This window comes from Echinops telfairi, unplaced genomic scaffold, assembly GCF_000313985.2.
Source record: "Echinops telfairi isolate 266 unplaced genomic scaffold, ASM31398v2 ScPeMD7_22;HRSCAF=79, whole genome shotgun sequence".
Lineage (NCBI taxonomy): Eukaryota > Metazoa > Chordata > Mammalia > Afrosoricida > Tenrecidae > Echinops > Echinops telfairi.
Genome location: NW_022103919.1, coordinates 456107 through 477581, shown reverse-complemented (window position 1 = coordinate 477581; position 21475 = coordinate 456107). Strand labels below are relative to the sequence as shown.

The window sequence follows — 21475 nt, the reverse complement described above, 5'->3', positions numbered from 1 at the left end:
GGCGGGAGAAGTCGCCGCCGCCACAGCCAGACCCGCGCACACCGCCAGCAGCCGCCACGGACCGGGCTCGAAGGCCGCTCGGCTGAGGGATTGACAGGCTGCCAGTGCCACTCACTCACTGCGGCCGTGGCGCCGGGAGGTGGGAGGAGGGGAGCGAGGAGGGCGGGGGAGCGCGCCTAAACGCCCCACCCCCGGGGGCGGTGCGCGCACTCATTGGACCTTGTCCCTCCCACCGTGGCCACTAGTACCGCCCCCGTGGTTTGGCCCGCCCCCCTCTGGGCTCTGATCCTCAGCGCTGGAGGGCGCGCTCGAGGATTTTAACACCCCCGTCGTGCCCTCCCCCCCATAATGTCCACTCCTGCCCTAACATATTGGGCATCCCCCCTCCCTCGAGCTTCCAAATATTATCAGTCTTTAAGGATTTGAGGGTTGTTTGTGGAACAGGAAGCAACTCTTCTTTAAAGCTAACCGTGTGCTTCCCTGTAGGGTCTGTGAGCTTCACTCCTCGGACAGCGCCGGGTACACTTTCCCGCTTTTCCTGCCAAGAGGTGGTACCCTCAGTACCCATCGCCTGTTCGGGCCAATCGCATCGCTCTTGAAGCAAGGAAGGGCGGGACAGAGGCAAAAGAAAGGGGTCCCAATTGGAGTGTTCGAAATCTCTTGGGCGGAGGCGGGGAAGGAGCGGGTAGTAGCCCCGCCCCTCCGCGATCACCATAGTAACTGAGAGGGGGCTACTCAGAATTGGCACTCCTGGGACCCTGTACTATATCCCTCGAGGGACGACCAGTTGGGGAAGTTGCTGCGCGAAGTCTGAACTGAGCAAATCTGCATACCATGCTCTCCCTTGAAAAAGATGCCTGTGGTTCCCTGAGCTTGAAGACCAGGGTTAATGCCAAGGCCTACTACATATACTCTTTAGACCCTGCAACTCCTGGTGATTCAGGGACTACTCCTCTGGCATCATTTGCTTTTACTGCCGCCAAATGTACTGAAACTGAAAAACAGAAAACGGGTCCTTTACACCAAAGACACTTTGGATAGGGATAAACTGGATTTCTCCTGTCAATGTTCTCCATTACGTCAGTCACTGAATGTCGGTGACTTCGGCTATAGATTTTCATATCTACAAGCCCTCTTATTCCATTGTGCTCTGTCTACATGTGACTGAAGGCATCATGTTATGGGACCTGGACTTCTACCTCTTGTGGACACGTTTGCTTACTCTTAATATGACTTCCCAAGCAGGGGCATCAACATACGTTTTCTCCACTTGGGACCCACAGAGCTCACCCTAGATCAGGGATTCTCAACCTGTGGGTCACGACCCCTTGGGGGGGGAGGTCGAACGACCCTTTCACAGGGGTCACCCGATTATAACAGCAGCAAAATGACAGTTATGAAGTAGCAACGAAAATACTTTTATGGTTGGGGGGGCCACCACAACATGAGGAACTGTATTAAAGGGTAGCGGCATGAGGAAGGTTGAGAACCACTGCTCTAGATGGTCATTTGATTAGGTAGTCCTGAAAAGTCTCCTTGCTCCATTCCCAGACATGGTAAGCTATCTTACCTGAAACCAAAAATAGGGATATGAGGATATGAAAAATGGCTCTTACTCTGCAAGGTTTAATGTAGGACAAGCAGTTCTTTAAATGCCAGATGAATTCTTGGAATGAAGTAGGCTACTCAGTTCCAGGTTCTCTCCTTCATATGTTGTGTGTACTTTTAAATACTCCCCACTGCAAAGCTAATAGCTAACCGTACAGTTAGGCAAGCTAAATTCCTTACAAGCTGCACAGCTGCTGAGAAGGGAGTTCCCAACAATTCACTAAACTTACAGTACTTACCTGAGAAGAAAATCCCTCCACATTCATTAATATGCCCTTCTCTTCTATAGCTCATTTACATATCAAGTTTTTAGCTCTACTGTCAAACCTTCCATTATGGGCTACTCATAGACATGGATTAGGTTTTCTCTTCTCTCTCTCAATTTGTTTTCAAAGCTGTTATCAAATCCTTACTCGTTTTTGCAAAAGGGTTAAGAGCAAACAACCTTTCATAATTCTCCAGTGTTAAAGAGGTAAAACCACAGAATTCTATCTGAAAAATACCATAGCCTTTAAGATTCCTTCCAGCTCTAGAATTCAATGATCCTGTGACTCACTATCAGGCTGCCCTCCTCCTAGGCTCATAATCTCAACTAATCAGTCATGGGGATGAGGCTAATTAGCAATACAGATTTATGGTTATTTCTAGCCCACTACAAACAATGAGTTATGTAAGCTAAACAACATATATAAAATCGCAAATAAAATTAAAGAAACATTTAAGCAAATAAAGGCAATTGGGAACTGTGGCCTATGTAAACAAACTGGAACATAAAAATATAAATGAGAATTATGAAAACAGTTAAGCAAATGCCAGCAATTAAGAATAAAGCAACTTGTTAGATGTCTAACACCCACAGCTATTTCATGGTACACACCTCTGGATCCATGGATATTCTGCAATGCAGAAACTTGATGCCATATTCTGCTTGTGGAACTACTCTTTGGTATTAGCAATCGAAGTTGCAGTAAAAGCCAGCCAGTCCAAGTAAGGGTTCCCTCACAGGCTCATTGACAACTGCAATTGATTGAAAGCATAAATTATTTTAGATTGGTGCCTAAGCCCCAATACACAGTATCAACTAACTGCAGAACCTCCAAAACCTCTTGAGTATTTGCCAGTTTTTCATGTAGGATGATGCCTTCCCTCAACTCAGCAATTGAGTCACATGGTTGGGGCCTTCACAAATAATGAAATAGAACTTCCTAAGTACCTGATCTGTCTGCTATTTCTAAGGCAGGGATTATTAGAATGTCCCAAAAAATGCCATTTACGTGTAGCAAGTGTACAGTAACACTGACAATGTGGTCAAACCCAAGTTGGGACGTCCTCAGAAGTGACGCAGCAGAATCCAGATCTGTCCATGGTTTTATATTATAATATCTCCATCTTTCATCAACACAGCAGATGTCATTGTTCAGTGCTCTCTTGAGGTGGGACACTGTGGCTTGTGTTTCCCTGACACATACATACTGTCGAGTTAATGTGGACTCAGTGAAGACCCTATGGGACAGGGTACGTCTGTCCCATGACTTTCTAAGACTGTAACTCTTTGAAGGAGTAGCAAGGCCTGTCTTTTTCCCTTAGAGTGGCTGGTGGTTTTGAACTGCTGACCTTGTGGATCACAGCCCAACAAGTAACTACTATGCCTCGTTGTGTTTTCCTACATCGTGTTATTTCCAGAGGGAGTGAGGAACTTGCACAAGACCACAAAGCCAGTACTACTGGAGCTTGAATTCAAATCTTCACCCATGTGACTGCCAAGTCAGCTCTCAAAACACCAATCCTCTCCCCGACTCCGCCCCCAGAAATTATTTAATCAAGATTGCAAAACAAAAAACACAATATTTAGTAGATAAATACTGTACATGGATTTTTAAAAAGATAAGTAACTGGGTACTTAATAAAAAGGGGATAAACAGTTCTATTAAAGGATTCAAGGAATCATTGTAGCAAAGGTGGGAAATAAAGGTCAAAGCCCCATTAGATCATCATTCATGGCTGTATACGATCTACTTTTCTGAAGTTGATCTTCCATTTCAGCTTTCACTGATCTTCATCTGCCCTAAATACTCTCAGACTATGTTGCCTGTAAACAAAATTTGCTACCAGATTAAATAATCCTATGTTGTTGGCCCTCAATTCACCTTTGTTCCTAACCACATTAATAGCAAGGTATGTTGAGGGGAGACCATAACATGACCGATTTGGTGGTGGTGGTTGTTTTTAAAAAGAAAAAGAACATAGCCATCTAAGAAGGGTTACATTTCTAAGTTATAACTTAAGGGAAACTGATTAAATGCTTATTCCCAAAACATATTGCTCCATCACGTTGGGAATGACTCTTTAGAGCTGGCCTTTACAGTTGATAGCACATTTGACATGTGACAAATATGTTCATTGGAGAATGGATTAGATTGAGTAACCAAAGGATCAGTGGGATAACAGTTTACCCTTCTATGCTGAGTCTCTTAAAAAACAGTATATTTATTGAAATACATAATTTCTGAAAGGTTTGATAAAAAGCTCAGCTCTCCTTTGATTCTTCATAGCACCTACCATTGCATATTTGTACACCTAGTCACTTGAGACAAATATAGTCAGCTGTCTGCCTGTCATCCATAGGTCCATCTTCTTCTATGCTGATAGAATTCTGCTTTTATTCTGATGGCAGTATGCTCAATTCAATCAAGGTTCAACCAAGTAGGAACATCTGGGCAGCTTACTACAGATAGAGGAAGCCAAAGAGCAGGAGAAAAAAAGCGAGGACAAACTTAATCTTTTATAACCCAGTCTTTTTGTGTTCTCTTCATTAGAAACAAGTCACTAGATCCAGACTACACTCAAGGGAAGAGAATTTCCTAGATCGTGTCAGGAGATGAAGATCATTGGGAGCCATCTAGGAGGTTATCTAATACACCCCCCAAATTTTCTTTTTTTTCCCCAACAGTTTTATTACCATACAATTTACAAATCATACAATTGAATCGTTTGATCATATCCAAATTTGATTTTCAATACCAAATTAACTCCTGACATCATCCTTGCCCTCTCTCTCCCACTTATGTTCCTTGGAGTCAACATCTGTACTAAGCTTCCTAGCCTCTGTAATATGCTTCTTAGCCAGGCTTTCAAGTCTCTCCATGAATAACTATCTCAGCCTTATTTCCCTTACTCCCTTACAAATACTCAATATTATAATCAACTCTAATATTCCCATACTTTCTGCCTATCCCCATCCTTTCCTCATGCTGTTCCCATGACTGGACTGCATACTCAAATATTATTCACCTTTAATAATGCTGTCTAGCTTGTGCATGAATGTCTTGCAGGTATAATATCCCAAAATACGAGGGGTGGGTTTTTTTCAAAGCTGTGTATTTAAATTCTTTTACAAAACAACCTTGTCACCTTCAAAGTACCCTTCATTACACTTAATATAGTTGTCACATCTGTGATTCCATTCTCAAGAGACATTTTTCAAACTCACCTGCTTGGATGGCGGACAGCACCTCTCTAGTTTTTTTCTTCACCACTTCTACATCATCAAATTAGCAAATTTGTCTTTTTCTGTCCCTCTTCACTCGAGGAAACAAAACAAAGCCACACAGAGGAAGGTCAGCTGAGTAAGGTACCTGGTGCAAGAGAGGCAAGTTGTTTGTTGCCAAAAACTGGCGCACTGAGATGGCTGCGTGAGCAGGTGCATTGTTGTGGTGGCAAAACCAGTCCCACATTGGCCACAAATCAGGCCTTTTTTGTAGCACACAGTTATGCTGTCTTTTCAGAACCTCTAAATAGAAAACTTGATTACCAGTCTGACCTGGTGGAATGAACTCCAAATGCACTATAGTCGACATTTTCATTCATTTGGGAAGTTGTCTTGAAGGAGGTTTGTCATCATTCAACATTTCACCTTTTAGAGAAGAGAAAAAAAACTCATACACTTGAGTTTTTTCCATAGCTCTGTCCTTGTAAGCTGTGTTCAACATAACATACGTTTCTGTGGCATTTTTCCTGAGCAGGAATCAAAATTTCACAGCTGCATGCTGTTATCTTAAATCAGTGTCGTGGTTATATAATTGTCGATTTAAGAATTAAGCATGGAGGGGTGGAATCTAGCCTGTTGATCAGGTGATAGCCAATGAGGCTTCTATGTGGGCATAGCCTTCCCCTAAGGATGCTGGGAATTCCAGTATTTCCTCTTTGGAGGTGGGAGACTGTCTCTGCCACTCCCTGGGAAACACTGCAGCTGCCAAGACACATGGAACTACCCTAGTGCCCTGAGCCGGACAGACCACATGGATGCAACCAGACCTCTGAAGCCAGGGAAGCCACACAGAGAGATCCCTGCCAACACTAAGATGTTTACAACGCCACTGGACCCAAAGACTTTCTACCCACTGGCTTGTGATCGTCCTGCTTCATTGCATGTGTTTCGTGAGTCTGAAGAAGACTTTATAGATTGATATCAGACATATGGGCTAATATCAGACTTATGGCCTTGGACTGGACTGGGTTGGGATGTTTTCTTAATATACATATGTGTGTCCATGGATTTGTTTCTCTAGTCTACCCAGACTAACACAATCAGTCATCACAAAAAACAAGATTTGAAGGAAGCTTTTCATGAAAAAATTCACTGTAACCACAAAGAACCTTCCCAGGCAATGCCACTGGGTGAACTAACTCAGTGAGTTGCTTGATGCTCACCAAGCGGGAAAAATGCATACTATGTAAGCTCTGCTCTGTCCAGAGCAATTCTGGTTTGGGGGACTTACCCCCTCATACACTCAAAGTTTGTAACACAGGTAATATTAACCCTATTTTTCGATAAGATTCAGAAAATAATATCTATTTGGTCCTACTGAGCATTAGTTGGTGCCAAGCACCATGCAAATGGTTTCACATACTGAATCTAATTAAATAGCCCCTAAATCCTGTAAAGTATGTACCAACCTCATTTATTTGAACAAAACTAAGACTTTAAAATGTCAGATAACTTGGCTAAGTCACATGGCTAGTAAATGAACTGAGATTTAAAACCAGTCCCATGGTTCAGCATCTTCATGATTAACCTGAAGCTAGACAGTCTCATGAGAGGTCACATCACTTTCCCAAGGTCATGTCATTACTGGTGACAGAAAGAGAACTAAGTTTTAGCGTGAGCACGACTCTTCCCACCATATCTGTTGTCTACCATGGCAGTGACACCTCAAGGAAGCCCTTGTAAGGCTCAAAATAAGTAAACACTCCCTTTCAGTGTCCACGTTGTCACTGGAATGCTCGTCAGTATGTTTAAGCTTTGAGTTGGCATAATGGAAGGAGTTTATGGGCAAAATATTGAAGAACACAGGAAACATCAAAAGCTGATTGAAGGAATATGCATAGTCACACTACCGAAAAGAATTGATCGGCGAAAAGATTAGATGGCACCAAACTATCACTATCTATTGCTCTGAAAGGGATCACATTCAAAAGTTCAGGATAGAGTGGAGAAAAAAGTGGAACGAAACACAAAATCATGAGATTGGGCTTACTGTCTGGATAGAAACTGGTAGAGAGCACCCAAAACTGTGGCCCGTAGGCACTCTTCAGGTCTGGAACTAAACTCATTCCTGTGACTCAATTTCAGCCAAACAGTAGACAGATGGGACAGTTACACACAGGGTCACAAGAAGTCAAGCCAACTGGATGACACTTACCAATAACAACCACAACATGAGGTGAACAATAATACTAGTGAGATATGCACACCTTAGAATAATCAACCATTAGCGGTCAAGTGGGCAGCATCGGCCCAAGACCAAGTTCAAGACGGTTAGGAAAAGAGTGGAGGAGAAGAACACCAGAAGGAGATGAGATGGGTAGCGTTGCATTGAATAAATTGCAATGAATGACATGAAGTAAAATGTGCATAATTTTTCATGTAAAACTGACAACATGCTCTCCAAACCTTTAACTCAAAGGCTTTGTTATTATTGTTGCTGTTGTTTTTAAGAATTGATCACGTTTCAACTATTTCAAGCAGGAGCATACAATAAAGAAGAAGTTTAAGCTGCACAGAAGGCATTGGAGAAAAACAAGGTTCCAGGAATTTATGAAATATCAATTGAAATGCTTCAACAAACTGATGCAGAGTTAAAATAACTCATTCATCTATACCAAGAAATTTACAAGTAGAAGACACAAACTGACAAACAATGGTGAAAGATCTATATTTGTGCCCATTCCAAAGAAAAGTCATCCAGCACAATGCAGACGTTACCAAGCAATGTCATTAATATAACATGCAAGTAATATTTTGATTACTTGGTAACTGGTAAAACAATTGCAGCAGTACATGAACAGAGAGTGGCCAGTAATTCAAGCTAAATTCAGAAGAGAGTGTGGAACAATGGGTAACATTATTGACAACAGATGGCTCTTGACTAAAAGTAGAAAATACTAGAAAGAGTATTGTGTTTTATTGCCTATGCAAAGACATTCAACTGTGTGGATCATAACATTCAATGGATAACATTGCAAAGAATGAACATTCCAAAACATTTCATTGTGCTCCTTTGGAGCCTGTGCATAGACCAAGAGGCAGTCATTCAGACATCACTAGGTGGTGATACTGTATGGTGTAAAACCAGGGTTGTATCCTTTCACTTATTCAATCTCTATCCTGAACAAATAATCCAATAAACTGGACTATAAGGAGAATGCAGATAAGAGTTGTACAAGCCCCCAATAAAATGATTTTAAAAAATAAGAAGAATGCAGCATCAGGATTGGAAGAAGCCTCTTTAGCAACCTTGTTTGCTAAAAGTTAAGAGAACTTGAAGCACTTATTCATGAAGATGGAAAAATATAACCTTCAGTATGGATTATACCTCAGTGTTTAAAAAACACACAAAAATCCTCACAATTGCACAAATAAATAGCATCACAGTAAATGGAGAAAAGACTGAAGTTGTCAAAGATTTCATTTTACTTGGATCTATAACCAATGCTTATGGGAGCCACACGCAAGAAATCAAAGGACAGAATGCACTGGGGAAATCTTGTATGGAAGAACTCTAGAAGTGCTATAAAGCAAAGGTGTCACTTTGAGGACTAAGCTATCCCTGACTTAATCCATGATGTTGTCAATAGTGTCATGTGGATGAGAAAGCTGGACAATGAATAAGGAAGACCAGAGACGAAGTGACTAGGATGCTGGCAAAGAATAGTGTATATACCATGGGTTGCCAGAAGAACAAACAAATTTGTCTTAGAAATACAGCCAGAATGCTCCTTGGAAGTGAGAGTGGCTGAATTAAGTGTCTGGTGATTTCCCATGGCCATAATCAAAGGATGTGAATAGCCTTGCTATCAGACTGAGAGCATTGTAAAGTTGATTATGGCAGATGTAGTTAGGTTAAAATGTAATATCATTTGATCTCCTTTTTGACCCATTTTAAAGGGTTACAATTAAGAAAAAAAGTGAAGAGGAAATACATGTGGATTAAGCCCCCTGTGAATCTCCCCTCTCCATAAAATAGTGATGTGAATAGTGTTGCTATTATGCAGAGTACACTGGAAAATAGATTATTGTAGATGCAGTTAACATTTAACACCTTATCATATGATCTCCCTTTTGGCCCCTTTTACATTTGTTCTAGTTTTTTAATTTTTCTACTTTTTATGGAGGTTTTTCTCTGTTCTACTTTGTTATTGTTGTTGGGTTTGTTTTGTTTTTCATGTTTTGTATGTTTTTCAATATATGAAATCCAGGATAGATAAATCTATAGACAGTAACTGGATTAATGCTTTCTTGGGAGTATGGTAAGGACGACTGAGAGTTGGGGGGAATGGTAGCTAATAACATTGAGAACAATAAGGAAGGAAATGTTCTCAAATTGATTGTGGTGATGATTATACAACCCTTTTTATATGATTGTCTATTAAATTGTCTGATGTGGGAATTATATGCCAAAAAAACTGTAAAAAGAATAGAAGAAGAAGTGAGATGACAAGACTTCATCCCACGTACTTTGGACATCACACTTGGTAAAGTAGAGGGTCAGCAAAAAAGAGGAAGACTCTTGATGAGATAGATTGACAACAGTGGCTGCAACAATGGCTTCAAACATAACAATTGTGAGAACAGCCCAGGATCTGGCAGTATTTTGTGCTCTTGTGCGCAAGGTTGCTATGTTGAAACTGACTCCACAGCATATGACAACAACAACACCTTTTAATATAACACCTCAAATTCAAATCAGTTACCCCTGAATTGGTTCTGATTCAGTAACTCAGCACGTGCAGGGTGGAACAGTGCTCCATAAGGTTTTAAAGGCTGTGACCTTTTGAGAGCAGATCACCAGGCCTTTCTTCCTAAGTGCCCCTGGGTAGATTAGAACCATCAACTTTTTACTTAATGGTTGAGTGCTTGACTGTTTGAGGCACCCACGGACTCCACCTTTTGGTATAGCTTCTAGGAAGATATCCCATATACTCTGCTCTTTGAAGAAAAGGTATTTTTATGTTTAACTTTCTATCTGAACCAATACCTAGGATGTAAGTGATACTTAGAAAATGTTTGTTAAATTAATTGATTAATGAAATATTCACAAAATCATGAAATAATCACAAAACAAGTCTGCACTTATTTGAAACAGGCTAAAAATGTCAGACAAAATCCAAATAGCTGCTCACCAGTGCGCCTAGAGAGATTTTTAAAGCTGGTGCATAAATCCAGAGTTTCATATTTTAAAAACAAGTGGTCGCACAGTATATTTCTTTTTCTCTCTCCAGCTTCTTGTCAACATTGGGTTCATCTCCTGCTTCTGCTCCTTTTGTAGGTTTACCATAAAACTGATTTAAAGTAAAAGTTTCTTCAAGAATTATGCTACAATATGCTGATCTGAAAATAAATTTTCTAAAATTATTTTTTACCCGTAAGGGGGCTATCAAAGATTTCTTGGTGATGTTATTTCTTAAGAACTTATGTACAGCTTATAAACTTCCTTCTGTCGGAAGCAAATAGATGAGACTTTTGATTATCTCTCCATTTTGAGTTTCAGGTCAGATTTAATTGTGGAAACAACTAAAATGTACTCAATAGACCTTTTATGATTATAATTCATGGTTTTGTAGCACAGGCGAAAGTACTGACTAAAGTACTTTCTAAAGAAGCTGTTCTTTGTAGAAATAATTGTGTTTTCCTTATGCTGTTCTTCCTAGCATGTTGCTGCTCATTTAACACAATAAGGTGGAAAACTCACTACCATTGAGTCAATTCTGATTCATAGCAACCCTACAGGACCCGGTAGAAATGCCTTTGTGGGTTTCTGAGACAGTAACTCTCTACAGGAGCAGAAAGCCTCAATTTCTGCCGTGGAGTAGCTGGTGGTTTTGAACTGCTGACCTTTAGGTTAGCAGCCCAATGTGTAATCACCAGGCCTCCCCATTAATAAGGTGGGAAGAAGAGAGGAAATGAAAAAGTAGGTAAAGGCACAAGATCTCTTACAACATACATAAGATAGGTAGGCAAAGAGATTGATTATAAAATTGAATTGTATAGTCCATGGCCACTTCAGTTATTTGTGATTATTTAGAGCAGTAAAAAGTCATGTTGCTCAGCCATAGCTGCCCAGAGAGAACCTTACATTCACTCTATGAATCCCCATAGGTTTGTCTCATACCACATGGCCCAACCCTCTGAGCCAACGATAAGCACCTGCAGGGTTGACCCAATCAGACTCTCTTCTAGGGACTTGTTTTGGTGCCTGAAAGACACTTTTGTTTGTTGGCTGCTTAAAGTTAAGGGCATTTCACTCCAGACCTGTGGGGCAGTCATGTTTAGCCAACTGCACAGAGAGAAGCTGAGAAAACTACCTGTAAACAGAATGCTTACAAAAAGTAGAACCAAGACAGACCAGCCTGGAGGTGCCAAGGGAGCAGGTAGTTGGACAGCTCCCAGTGTACTGAAGACTGCATTATCTGGTCCCCATGGTGACCAAGAGTCACTCAAACAACCCCCCTCCCGCCACCCACACACACCTTGACTAGGTCACCACAACCTGGTTCCTGACAGATTATTTAACTCTGAATCAAATGTTCACCTGAGACAAGGATTAGGGAAGAGAGGCAAGCTTCAGAAGGCAGTGAGGTGGAGGTTCTGGGAATGTTGGGAAAGGACAGAGGCAGAGATACTGAAGAGAGCGCTGCATGTTTGAGGAAAGACTGATGAGCTCCATTTTGTACAGGTGGAGCTTGGAGCAGGGCCCAAGGGAGCTGTCCAGGGAATGGCTGTGGATCTCAAACTCCAGAGAAAAGGGTGGTCCAGAAAAAGAGTTCTAAAAATCATTCCCATCTGGATGGTATTGGCAGTTTAACAGTGAATGTGATGACCCAGGGACAAAGTGAGAAAATCAAGGCTCCATATCAGACCCCCAAGGAACATCAATAATTAAGGACTAGATGAACCAAAATTGAGTAAGAGGATCTTTGGGGTGGAAGAAAGACTACGAGAGCATGATAGTCCCGAACCCAAGAGTATTTTGGAAAAGAGAGTGGTCGATGGTTCACCCGAGTTATGGTCTAAGAGATGCCAACTGGATTTTATGGCATGAGTAGTATTGAAGCCCTGCTGGGAACCGTTTTGGTGGAGCTGGGTGTGTGGCAGGAGTTGACCACAGAAGGCAGAGTGGGAGTTGACAACTCCCTGGAGAATTTCTGCTGTCAAAGGGAGGAGTGAAAGAAAGGAGGGGCTGGAAGGCAGTGAGGTTAGGGGCATTTGGGGAATCTAGAAGAGATATAAGAATATTTAAATGCATCAAGTAAAGGAGCTTGCCACAGGGAAGGCAAGGGAATGGTATTCGTGCCCAAGAATAGGGTGGCTTAGTCACCAGAACAACCTGGGCAATAAAGGTAAAAACCATTTGCTCAGTGACTGGGAGAGAGAGAGCTCCATGAAAGCAAAGTACAAAGGGCCAAACAGGAAGAAGGGGCCTTAGGGCCTCCTGTTCATGTAGTGATGTTCTGGGCTGCGTTGTTGTTTTTTTCATTTCCTTTTTTTTCAGAGTTCAGTTTGTTTTACTGAACAAGAGATCAAGGCCCCTGTCATCGTCAGATTCTTCAGACTCTTCTCTCTTGGCTTCCACTTTCTTCCCTTCAGCTGGGCCAGCCACGGTGGAGGGTGCCTGTCCTCCTGCTGGTGCAGAACCCCCAACTGGGGCAGGGCCACCAGCCCCTGCATTACAGATGCGGCTATCGATGTTGACCTTGGCCAGGGCCTTGGCGAACAGGCCGGGCCAGAAGCGCTCCATGTTGATGCCGAGGACCTTAATGAGGGCGCTGACCTTTCCTCCTTGACGGTTGCAGGATGAGGACCGAGGAGATGCGGGCGAGCTTGGAAACCGAGGCCATGGTGCGGGAGTGCTGGGCTGGTGGCTGCCGGCTGCCTTGCTAGTCGCCAGATGAAGTGAGGGGCTCACCCCCAACGCGGCCTTAGCTTCCTTGGAAGAACTGAGCACCTTAGCGGCAGCTGAGGAAAGAGGGGGTATTTTAAAATAGAGGTGTCATCAACCTTCTTGAAACATTGTTGATAATGCCACAGCCCCTAGACCAGAAAAACTAAATGCTACCCAGCTACCACTACCAACTTCTCTGAAAGGGATCACTTTCGAAGGACCTAGATAGAGGGGGAGAAAGATTTGTAACACAGCTCAAAATCACGAAAGAGACCAGCGTTGCTTGTTAAATAGAGACTGGCGGAGGAAGCTCTGAGACTATGGTCTTTGGGCACCCTAGGAATCTTAAACTGAACTCCTCCCTATGGCTCCATTCTCATCCCATAGACAGACCTATAATGGAAATGACAATACCAGCGAGGTAGCACATCTAAGAATAATCAACCATTTGGGATCCAAAGGAGAGCACTTAACCAAGGACAGCGTTCAGAAGGGTTTAGGAAAGGAAGAGGATGAAGACAGGAGACACAGATGGAGGTGGGATGGGTGATGTTCCATTGATGTTACATCTCAGTGAATGAGGTGACACGGTGTATATACATATAGGATTCTTTAAATGTAAAAAGGGTCCTCTGTTCTACAAACATCCCCAATTCCCAATATATCAAGTTGAAAGAGAGAAAGAAAAGAAGGTAATTTGCAAGGCATAGCTACAAGAAAGAAAAAAGAATGAAGGGAGAAGCAAAGATGAATGTGCTATACCTAAAACCAAGGAATACCAAGGACGGTTGGCAGGTGAGCCATGGGACAGGTGAGCCATTGGACAGGTGAGCCATAGGACAGACTCTCCCTCAGAGCCTCCCTGCAGATACTTTGATTGCAGAACTTTGGGACTACGTAACAGCGAAAGGAGACATTTCTGTTGTTTTAAGTCAAAAGATAAATAAAAATAAGGTTATTGATGAAACAATTGAACAAGGCCGAGTAACATTAACTTATTAATCAGTACCTTTGACTATGGTTCTTTAATCTGTTACAAACCCCCAACCTCATTAAGCCCATCTCTCTCCTTATTGCCCATGAGAATTTCTTAAGAGATGTGAGCAGAGGAATTGCTAAATCACAGATTGCTTATTTCCGTTTTCTTCCTTTTATCAGAACCATAATCCTATCAAAAAAGGAAATGTAAGTGCTTTACAGCAAACTCTTGGAGCCAGGTAATGGGTAAAATGATTATTCACATTTTATAGCACCCAGGAGTTTATTCTTTCCCTCATCAAGTAGTTATTGATTGCTTTCTACCCTGGTAATAAAGGAGCATGCTAGGCAGTAGAAAACAGCAGAAGTCCCCACCCTCAAGATCTTCACAATTTTCCATCCCGAGTTCCATTCACTGAAGTTTGGTGGTTGCATGTGTCCTTTATAGATACCTCCAGCTAAACTGTCTAGGAATTCTTTTTCCTTTTTAAGTCACCTGAAGAGCAGAGATCCTGTCCTTAGTCCTCTTACCCCGCTCCTCTAGCAAGAACTTAGCTTGTCTTGGCTCTAGTAGAAAGGAAGCAGTCTCATCCCTAGAGGTGAGTAGAATTCTTGGTTTTCAGCCCTCTCTTCAAGCCTTTGTCTATGTTGTCTCCTTTACCTGGAATGCCATCTCTAACAATTCATGCCTGCTATCAACTTAGGTGAGGAGCCCTGATGACGTAGAGTTACAAGTTGGGCTGCTAACTGCAAGGTTGGCGGTTCAAACCCACCAGCCTCTATGTGGGAGAAAGATGAGGCTTTTAAGGTGACCAGACGTCCCGCTTTTGGCGGGACAGTCTGGATTTTTAACAATTTGTCCCGCGTCCCACGGCGTTTTAAAAAGTCCTGATTTTTGGAAAGAATGCACAACAAGGTAGGGAACGGCAGGAGAACCAGAAGGAAATTTACGGTTTTCGGCTGCCATGTGGCTATTTTGCCAGCATATGAGTTTTATATTATTTTTGTTAATTTTATAATGTTAAACTTTAATAATAACAAATAATTGTTGAGAACTGATTATCGAGAACTGCTTATCAAAGTTCACATTGTTGATCAGTTGTTAGAATTCAACCACCATTGTTTGGACTTAATGAGCAATGGCATTTTTTGGCACTGGCAAAGATGAAAACATTTTGTAACTGTCTCTCAGACGATATACATCGTACTGTGTGCTAGTGCTAGTTGAAAAAGTGATGTCAACAAATCAGCTATTCAGATAATTTAGGTAAATAATTTATTTATTTATTTCATAAATACATAAATTTTCTTGAATTTAGCAGACAGTACTCATATTATTTATATTTTACAGTGGTGGCAAAAAGTCTAGTGCCGGCCTTGAAAATGACACTTATGACTTACATTACAGCAAATTCAGAGAAAAAAATAATACAAGTTAGTATTGTTATTATTTAGAAAGAAATATAGGATTAAAATTAAAATATTTTTTAAAATAGAGTTACTTTATAGCAATCAAATTAATTTAATTTATAAACTAACAATAAAATATGTTCATGTAATTATGGTACCTACTTACTGTGTTTTTAAGCAATATGTATATAGTAAATCAGAAAAACCACAATTAAGTGTTGAGACTTTGAAAACCATTTTATGTGTGAAATATAACTTAACAAATTCTTGTGAAAAATTTCATGACCTTTTAAACGACAGCAATCTACTAAAAAAAATTCACTCAAATGAGAAATATGCCAAAGAATAAAATAATACTATACATAATTTTAATGTATTATGTTTGTAAATTGTACTTATGTTAAAATTTTAAAAAATATATTACAATACTATTTTTGCATTCTATGAAAATTTTTGTTGCTCCATATATACAAATTTTTAATCAAGAACCACCACCACCAACAATGGTGTCCCGCTTTACCAATGTTAAAATCTGGTCACCTTAGGCTTCCTGCTCTTAGAAAGCTTTACAGTCTTGGAAACCTACCGAAGCAATTTGCTCTGTCCCAGAAGACTGTGTCCTAGAGGGTCGCCATGAGTCAGAACTGACTCAATGGCAGTGTTTGGGGTTTTGTTGTTGGTTTTTTTTTGGGGGAGGGGGTATGCGGTTTGGGGTGGATTGGGCTTGTTTTATGGTTTATCAGGAGTGATTTAGGCAATAGTGAGTCCCACAAACCACTTTGAGAGTGCTTCTTTGACTGTCTCCAGCCCTATGATGACAAATTTTGTGAGCACTTACTATAGACATTATCTCCTTTAAGTCCCACAACAATCCTATGAGGAAGATATTATCATTTTCATATCATGGATAAGAATACTGAAGTGCAACAAAATGAAAGAACTTGTCCAAGGTCACTCAACTAGTAAATAGCAGAGCTGGGATTTGAACTCACATCTATTTCGCTCTAGAAGTGAAGCTGGGTTTTTGTTTTCATTCTCTTTGTTTTATTGCATTAGGAACCTATTTCCTCCACATCTGCAGAATGAAAACCTATCTTCATCATGAGTTATACCTTTCTGCTCTCATTTTTTCAGGCAAAAATTAGTGGCCACTTCTTGGAAAAAAAAGAAAGAAAATAAATCCAGAGGCTCACACCCTTAAGTACCATACTACTGCTACTTGAGCTTTTGTTTCTAGAATGTTTGGATAGTCTACATCTAATCCACAATGATATTATTGTTTGTGTTCTTTAGTGGTTTCCTGTGTGAATTTCTTGTTTGCTCAGCTTGATTTTTGTCCCCTATGATGCACACAGTAAATGCATAATAAATGTTTGTTGAATGAATGGATTTTACATGTATCTTGCTGAAATATATGCAGCTCTCTTTGATTCACTAGAGTGGCACACCCGAACAAGAAATAATTTTTCTTAATGTGTCCCTTATAAATTGAACCTGACCATATTTGATTAATTTCACATCATGCATTTTTATTACACCAATCACTCTGGTATCAGGTCAGATTTATTTTAAAAACAGATTCACAAAGGGTGCAGGGCTGGAGTGACAGTATAAATATGTTAATAATAAAAATAATACTGAAGATATTTTACTGGAAACTCACATGCTAATAATGAGTAAGTGCATTCTACGGAAATACTTTGATTTACAATGCAATTAATTTCAAAAGGATTCAGGTCCTATACCATATCTTGTATACTTAGGTAATGAAAACTAAAAATGAATATTCAGGCCATGAAAGCAGAGTTCAAAAAAAAATCCCATCTTGAAGACCTTCAGTGTTTCCGTTAGAACAATAGCCCAATCACTGAAAATGGTGCTATTGTCCGATCAAAAGCATCCAGATTAGGACGCTCCTCCTGGGTAGCTGCCGGGATTTCGCACTACACAGAGCACGCGAGCACCCAGTAGCAGCCTCACAATGAAAAACACTACATAGTATCCGGTGGCCAAGGCGCCCTGACACCTTCAATCACGGAACGAAAAGCGTTTGGGGGCTTCTTGTTCAGGAGAAAGCGGAGCCTTTCATGTCAACTCACATTGTGCGATGTGTGAGCATTTTCCTAGTTCAGTTTTTGGCCACATCTTAGGATGCAGCTCAAAGTGAAGGGCATTCTATCTCATACCCTATGCAAACGGCAAGGAAAAAATGTTTTTTAAATATGATTCTTGTGATATTTCATCACTCAATTCAGGTGTGCTAAGAAAGCGGGAATGTTGCTGTGCTCTTTGAGGAAGGAGGCCCATTTTTGTAATCGGATTTATAAAGTTGACTTAGCCCGCTTTGTATTGAGAGGGGAAGAAGCAGATGCTGCTGAGCGATCGTACACCACAGGGAGCCGCACGTCAGTGCAAAATGGTTGCGATTTCCTTTCATTTCTTGAGAACAGATCAGCTATGCTGAGGCAGGCACCAGACTTTTAGAGAAAACTATTTGGTTTGTTAAACAAAACTTATGGGCAACTTTGATTTAATAATTTTAAAAGGCACAATATGTTTTCAATGATAAGTATTTAAAAGGGGACACCGGCTACAGATCGTGTGCTTTCATATTTCTCTGGCAGTGATTATTAATTTTGAAAGCAGTATTGTGGAATACATTATTATCATTTTTTTAATGAAGATGAAGAAGAAGAAAGAAAATACTATATAAACTGGGCCTTAAAAAAAAAAATCTCACCATTTAGTATCCAAATGACATCTCCCCGAGGACCAGCGTCAGAGAGAAGAAAGGAATCGGAAATACAACATAAAGCTTTTTGTTATAAACACTTTAGTATTATTTTGCCTCTAATCTCTGTATATGATTACTCTGAGAAAAAAATATGCAATTTACATTTTTTCAATTACAAAATATTAAAGTGGAAAAATTAAAGGGTAATAAAATATAATAAAGGAAAACCTGGTGATACCACAATGTTTTCTCTTTTAAGTACTCTAAAGGGACAAGGGAGACATGAATCTCCCCTCAGGAAAGTCCAAGAAATTTTAATATTCAATGATTAGCACAATTTTTTCCTGTTTAACTTTCCCTCCCATTGGTTCACAAGGTCTTCCTGTCTAATGGACAGACTCTCTTGTTTAAGAAGTAAGCCAGGAGTGGGCTTACCTGTGCGGGCTAGTCTGTGCTTACTTTGCTTATTGGATAATCCAACATTGGATGGAGCTTTGGACAAGCCAGAGTTTAATTGTCTGCTCTGTAAGGTGATCTTGAACTTAGAGTTAGTGTTAGCATTCAAGGAGATCATTCATGGGAAGGGGGAGGGAAAAAAAGACAAGCATTCAGTAAATGTGAGGGGGAATCTAAGTCAACTTTTAGACCTGACTCAGTTTTCACAGCACTTTGTATCCAGCAAAGCCAAACCACACCATTTCCTTGGCAGCTACCAAGTTCTGATTCTTTATTCTCCTCTCTTCTGTGTCCTCCACAGGCATTGTTTGCTTTTGTCCTCTAAGCAGCATGCCTCCTTCATTGTTGCCTTCTGGCTCCTGAAAGGTAATTTGCAATGCTAGCATGACCAATGTTTTACTCAGAGTTGATAATATGGGGGGGGGGGGTGTTAACCCAAAACTGAATGGTTAATGCTTTTTAGGTTTTAGTGACCTTGTCAGCTAAGAGAATCAACTTACTTTTTCCTCAATACAGATCAAAACATTAAACTGAATTGTCCTTAGGTTGTCATAGCTGGGTTGTCTGAGTTCTCTATTTCCATACCCATCAGGGAAGGGGGCAGGCCAGTCTGGGGAGGGTTCCATGGGGCTCCAGTGGCGCTAAGGGCAAACTCAGGCCAGCACTAGCTTTCTTATGTGTGAGGTTGCATGGCAGAGATTGGCTAGAAGAGCAAACTCCAAATGGGGCTGTTCTTCAGGAAGGGCTTATCAGAGGGTAGGACAAGGGAAAAGGTGGTAGAGCGTGGGGCAGGGAAGCAGACAAGTAAAAGCAAAGTAAAGAGAAGCCTGTCTTGGGGGTTGTATTGCTGAACGTGCATGCCAACCTCAACTTGCATGGTGGCAACTAAACTGCAGAGTCCTGATGCATTAGTGGGTTATTGTTGGTCCACTAGGCACTAGGTCAGCAGTTTGAGGCCACCAGCTGCTCCGTGAGAGAAAGATGAGGCTTTCTACCCATAAAGATTTATAGTCTGGGAACCCCACAAGGGCACTTCGACACTGTCTTCTATGGTGGCTATGAGTCAGATATGACTGGATGGCAGTGAGTTTGGCTTTGTTTTTTTAATTTTTTTCATTTAAAGGATCTAGAGAATGAGGAGATAGACCTAAACTAATGTGTTGTGAATTACTAGTTGGGCTGCTAGCTATAAAGTCAGCAGTTCCAACCCACCAGCCACTCCACGAGAGAAAGATAAGGCTTTCTGCTCCCATGAAAAGAATGTCAGCCTCTGAGACCCACTGTGGCAGGTCTCCCCAGTCCTCCGGCGTTGATCTGAGGCAGAACCAACTCTGGCAGTGAGAGAGTAATGGTGGTGTTGGATTCGGTTCAATCAGGTCCAACCCGGAGCAACCCGATGAACGAAAGGACCAAACGCTACTGGTTCTGCGCCATCCTCACAGTCATGACTGTTTGAGCCCATTGTTGTAGCCAGTGTGTCAATCCATCTTATTGAGAGTCTTTCTTCTAGATACCAACCCTCTGCTTTACCAACCATGATGTTCTTCTCCAGGAAAGAACATGATAATATGTCTGAAGTATGTAAGACTAAATCTCATCATCCTCCCTTACAAGGAGAATTTAGGAGATATGACAGAGCTTCAAAAAGTTCGTGGAAATTTTCATTATCTTTTAATTCTATTTCCTCAAGAACGTTTTGAAACTTCTTCATCTGAGTCTATCTACCCAAACAGATTTGCTTATTCTTCTGGCAATCCATTGTATATTCAAATATTCACCAGCCTTATAATTCAGAGGCATCAATTATTTCAGTCTTCCTTATTTATTGTCCAGCTTCCCATGCCGATGAGGCCATGGAAATGCCATGATGTGGGTTAGGGATTCCCGGCCTTCAGAGTGACATCTTTGCTTTAAAGAAAAGCAAAACGAAAAACACTTTAAGAGGTCTTTGGTAACGAACTTGCACAGAGCAATAGATCACGTGCTTTCTTGACCACTATTTCCACAGGCATTGACTATGGAGCCAGATAAAACAAAATCCTTGACAACTTCAATATTTCCTCCATTTATCGATGTTGCTTACTGGTCCACTTGTGATGACTTTTATTTCTTCATATTGCAGAATAATCTATACTGAAGACTATAGTTTTTGAACTTCATCTGCATATCACAGGTTGTTCCTGAGTCTTCCTCCAATCCTGATGCCACATTCTTTTGCATAAACAGGTAGCCAACCTGTTATAGAATAGAGTATTAGGTGAAAAAAGACCAAGCCTAGAAAGTTCGAATCCAGAGCTTTAATTAGCAGCTATGTGACTTTGGGTAGACACACTCCAGTAGACTTACTCAAAACCTCAGCTCTGTTACCTGTAAAAGGTGGACTGGTAGAATATTTGCCTCATAGAGCAACTGTAATATTCCAAAGAGATAATATCTATAAAATATTTATAAAGCAATTACTTGTTGTCATTTCCCAAATATCTACATATTGTTCAAAAATTACCAGTGAACTATCATTGTCCAATCTACCTACTTAAAATCTAACTCCACCTCCCTCACACCCAGTGGTGTCACTAGGGCTAGTGACACCCAATGTCGTACCTCATGGTCTGTCCTGTCCCTATTCAAGACCATAGAGAATTCTTAGTAACGTTTATCAATTTTAGTCATAGAATAACTCACTCAAAACTCACTGCCAAAGCCCACATGGAAGAAGCAGACCAGCCTGTGTGACCACGAGCTGTCGAAGAGATCAGGTATCAAGCATCAAAGAACAAAAAATCATATCATTGTAAAGGTGGGTGAATGCAGAGTGGAGACTCAAAGCCCATCAGTAGGCAACTGGACA

At 41.0% G+C, this 21475-nt stretch overlaps 1 protein-coding gene across 1 annotated transcript in view; it reads right to left on the bottom strand.

The window, feature by feature from the left end:
• The window catches only part of PBX3 (PBX homeobox 3), a 276728-nt gene that overhangs the window by 231520 nt on the left and 23733 nt on the right, over positions 1–21475 (bottom strand). Inside the window, exons 2-3 of the mRNA XM_004713306.3 lie at positions 12677–13123; positions 904–994 (exon numbers count right to left, since the gene is read on the bottom strand). Coding sequence (XP_004713363.2) covers positions 904–994; positions 12677–13123 — 538 coding nt within the window. The remainder of the gene's footprint in view (positions 1–903; positions 995–12676; positions 13124–21475) is intronic.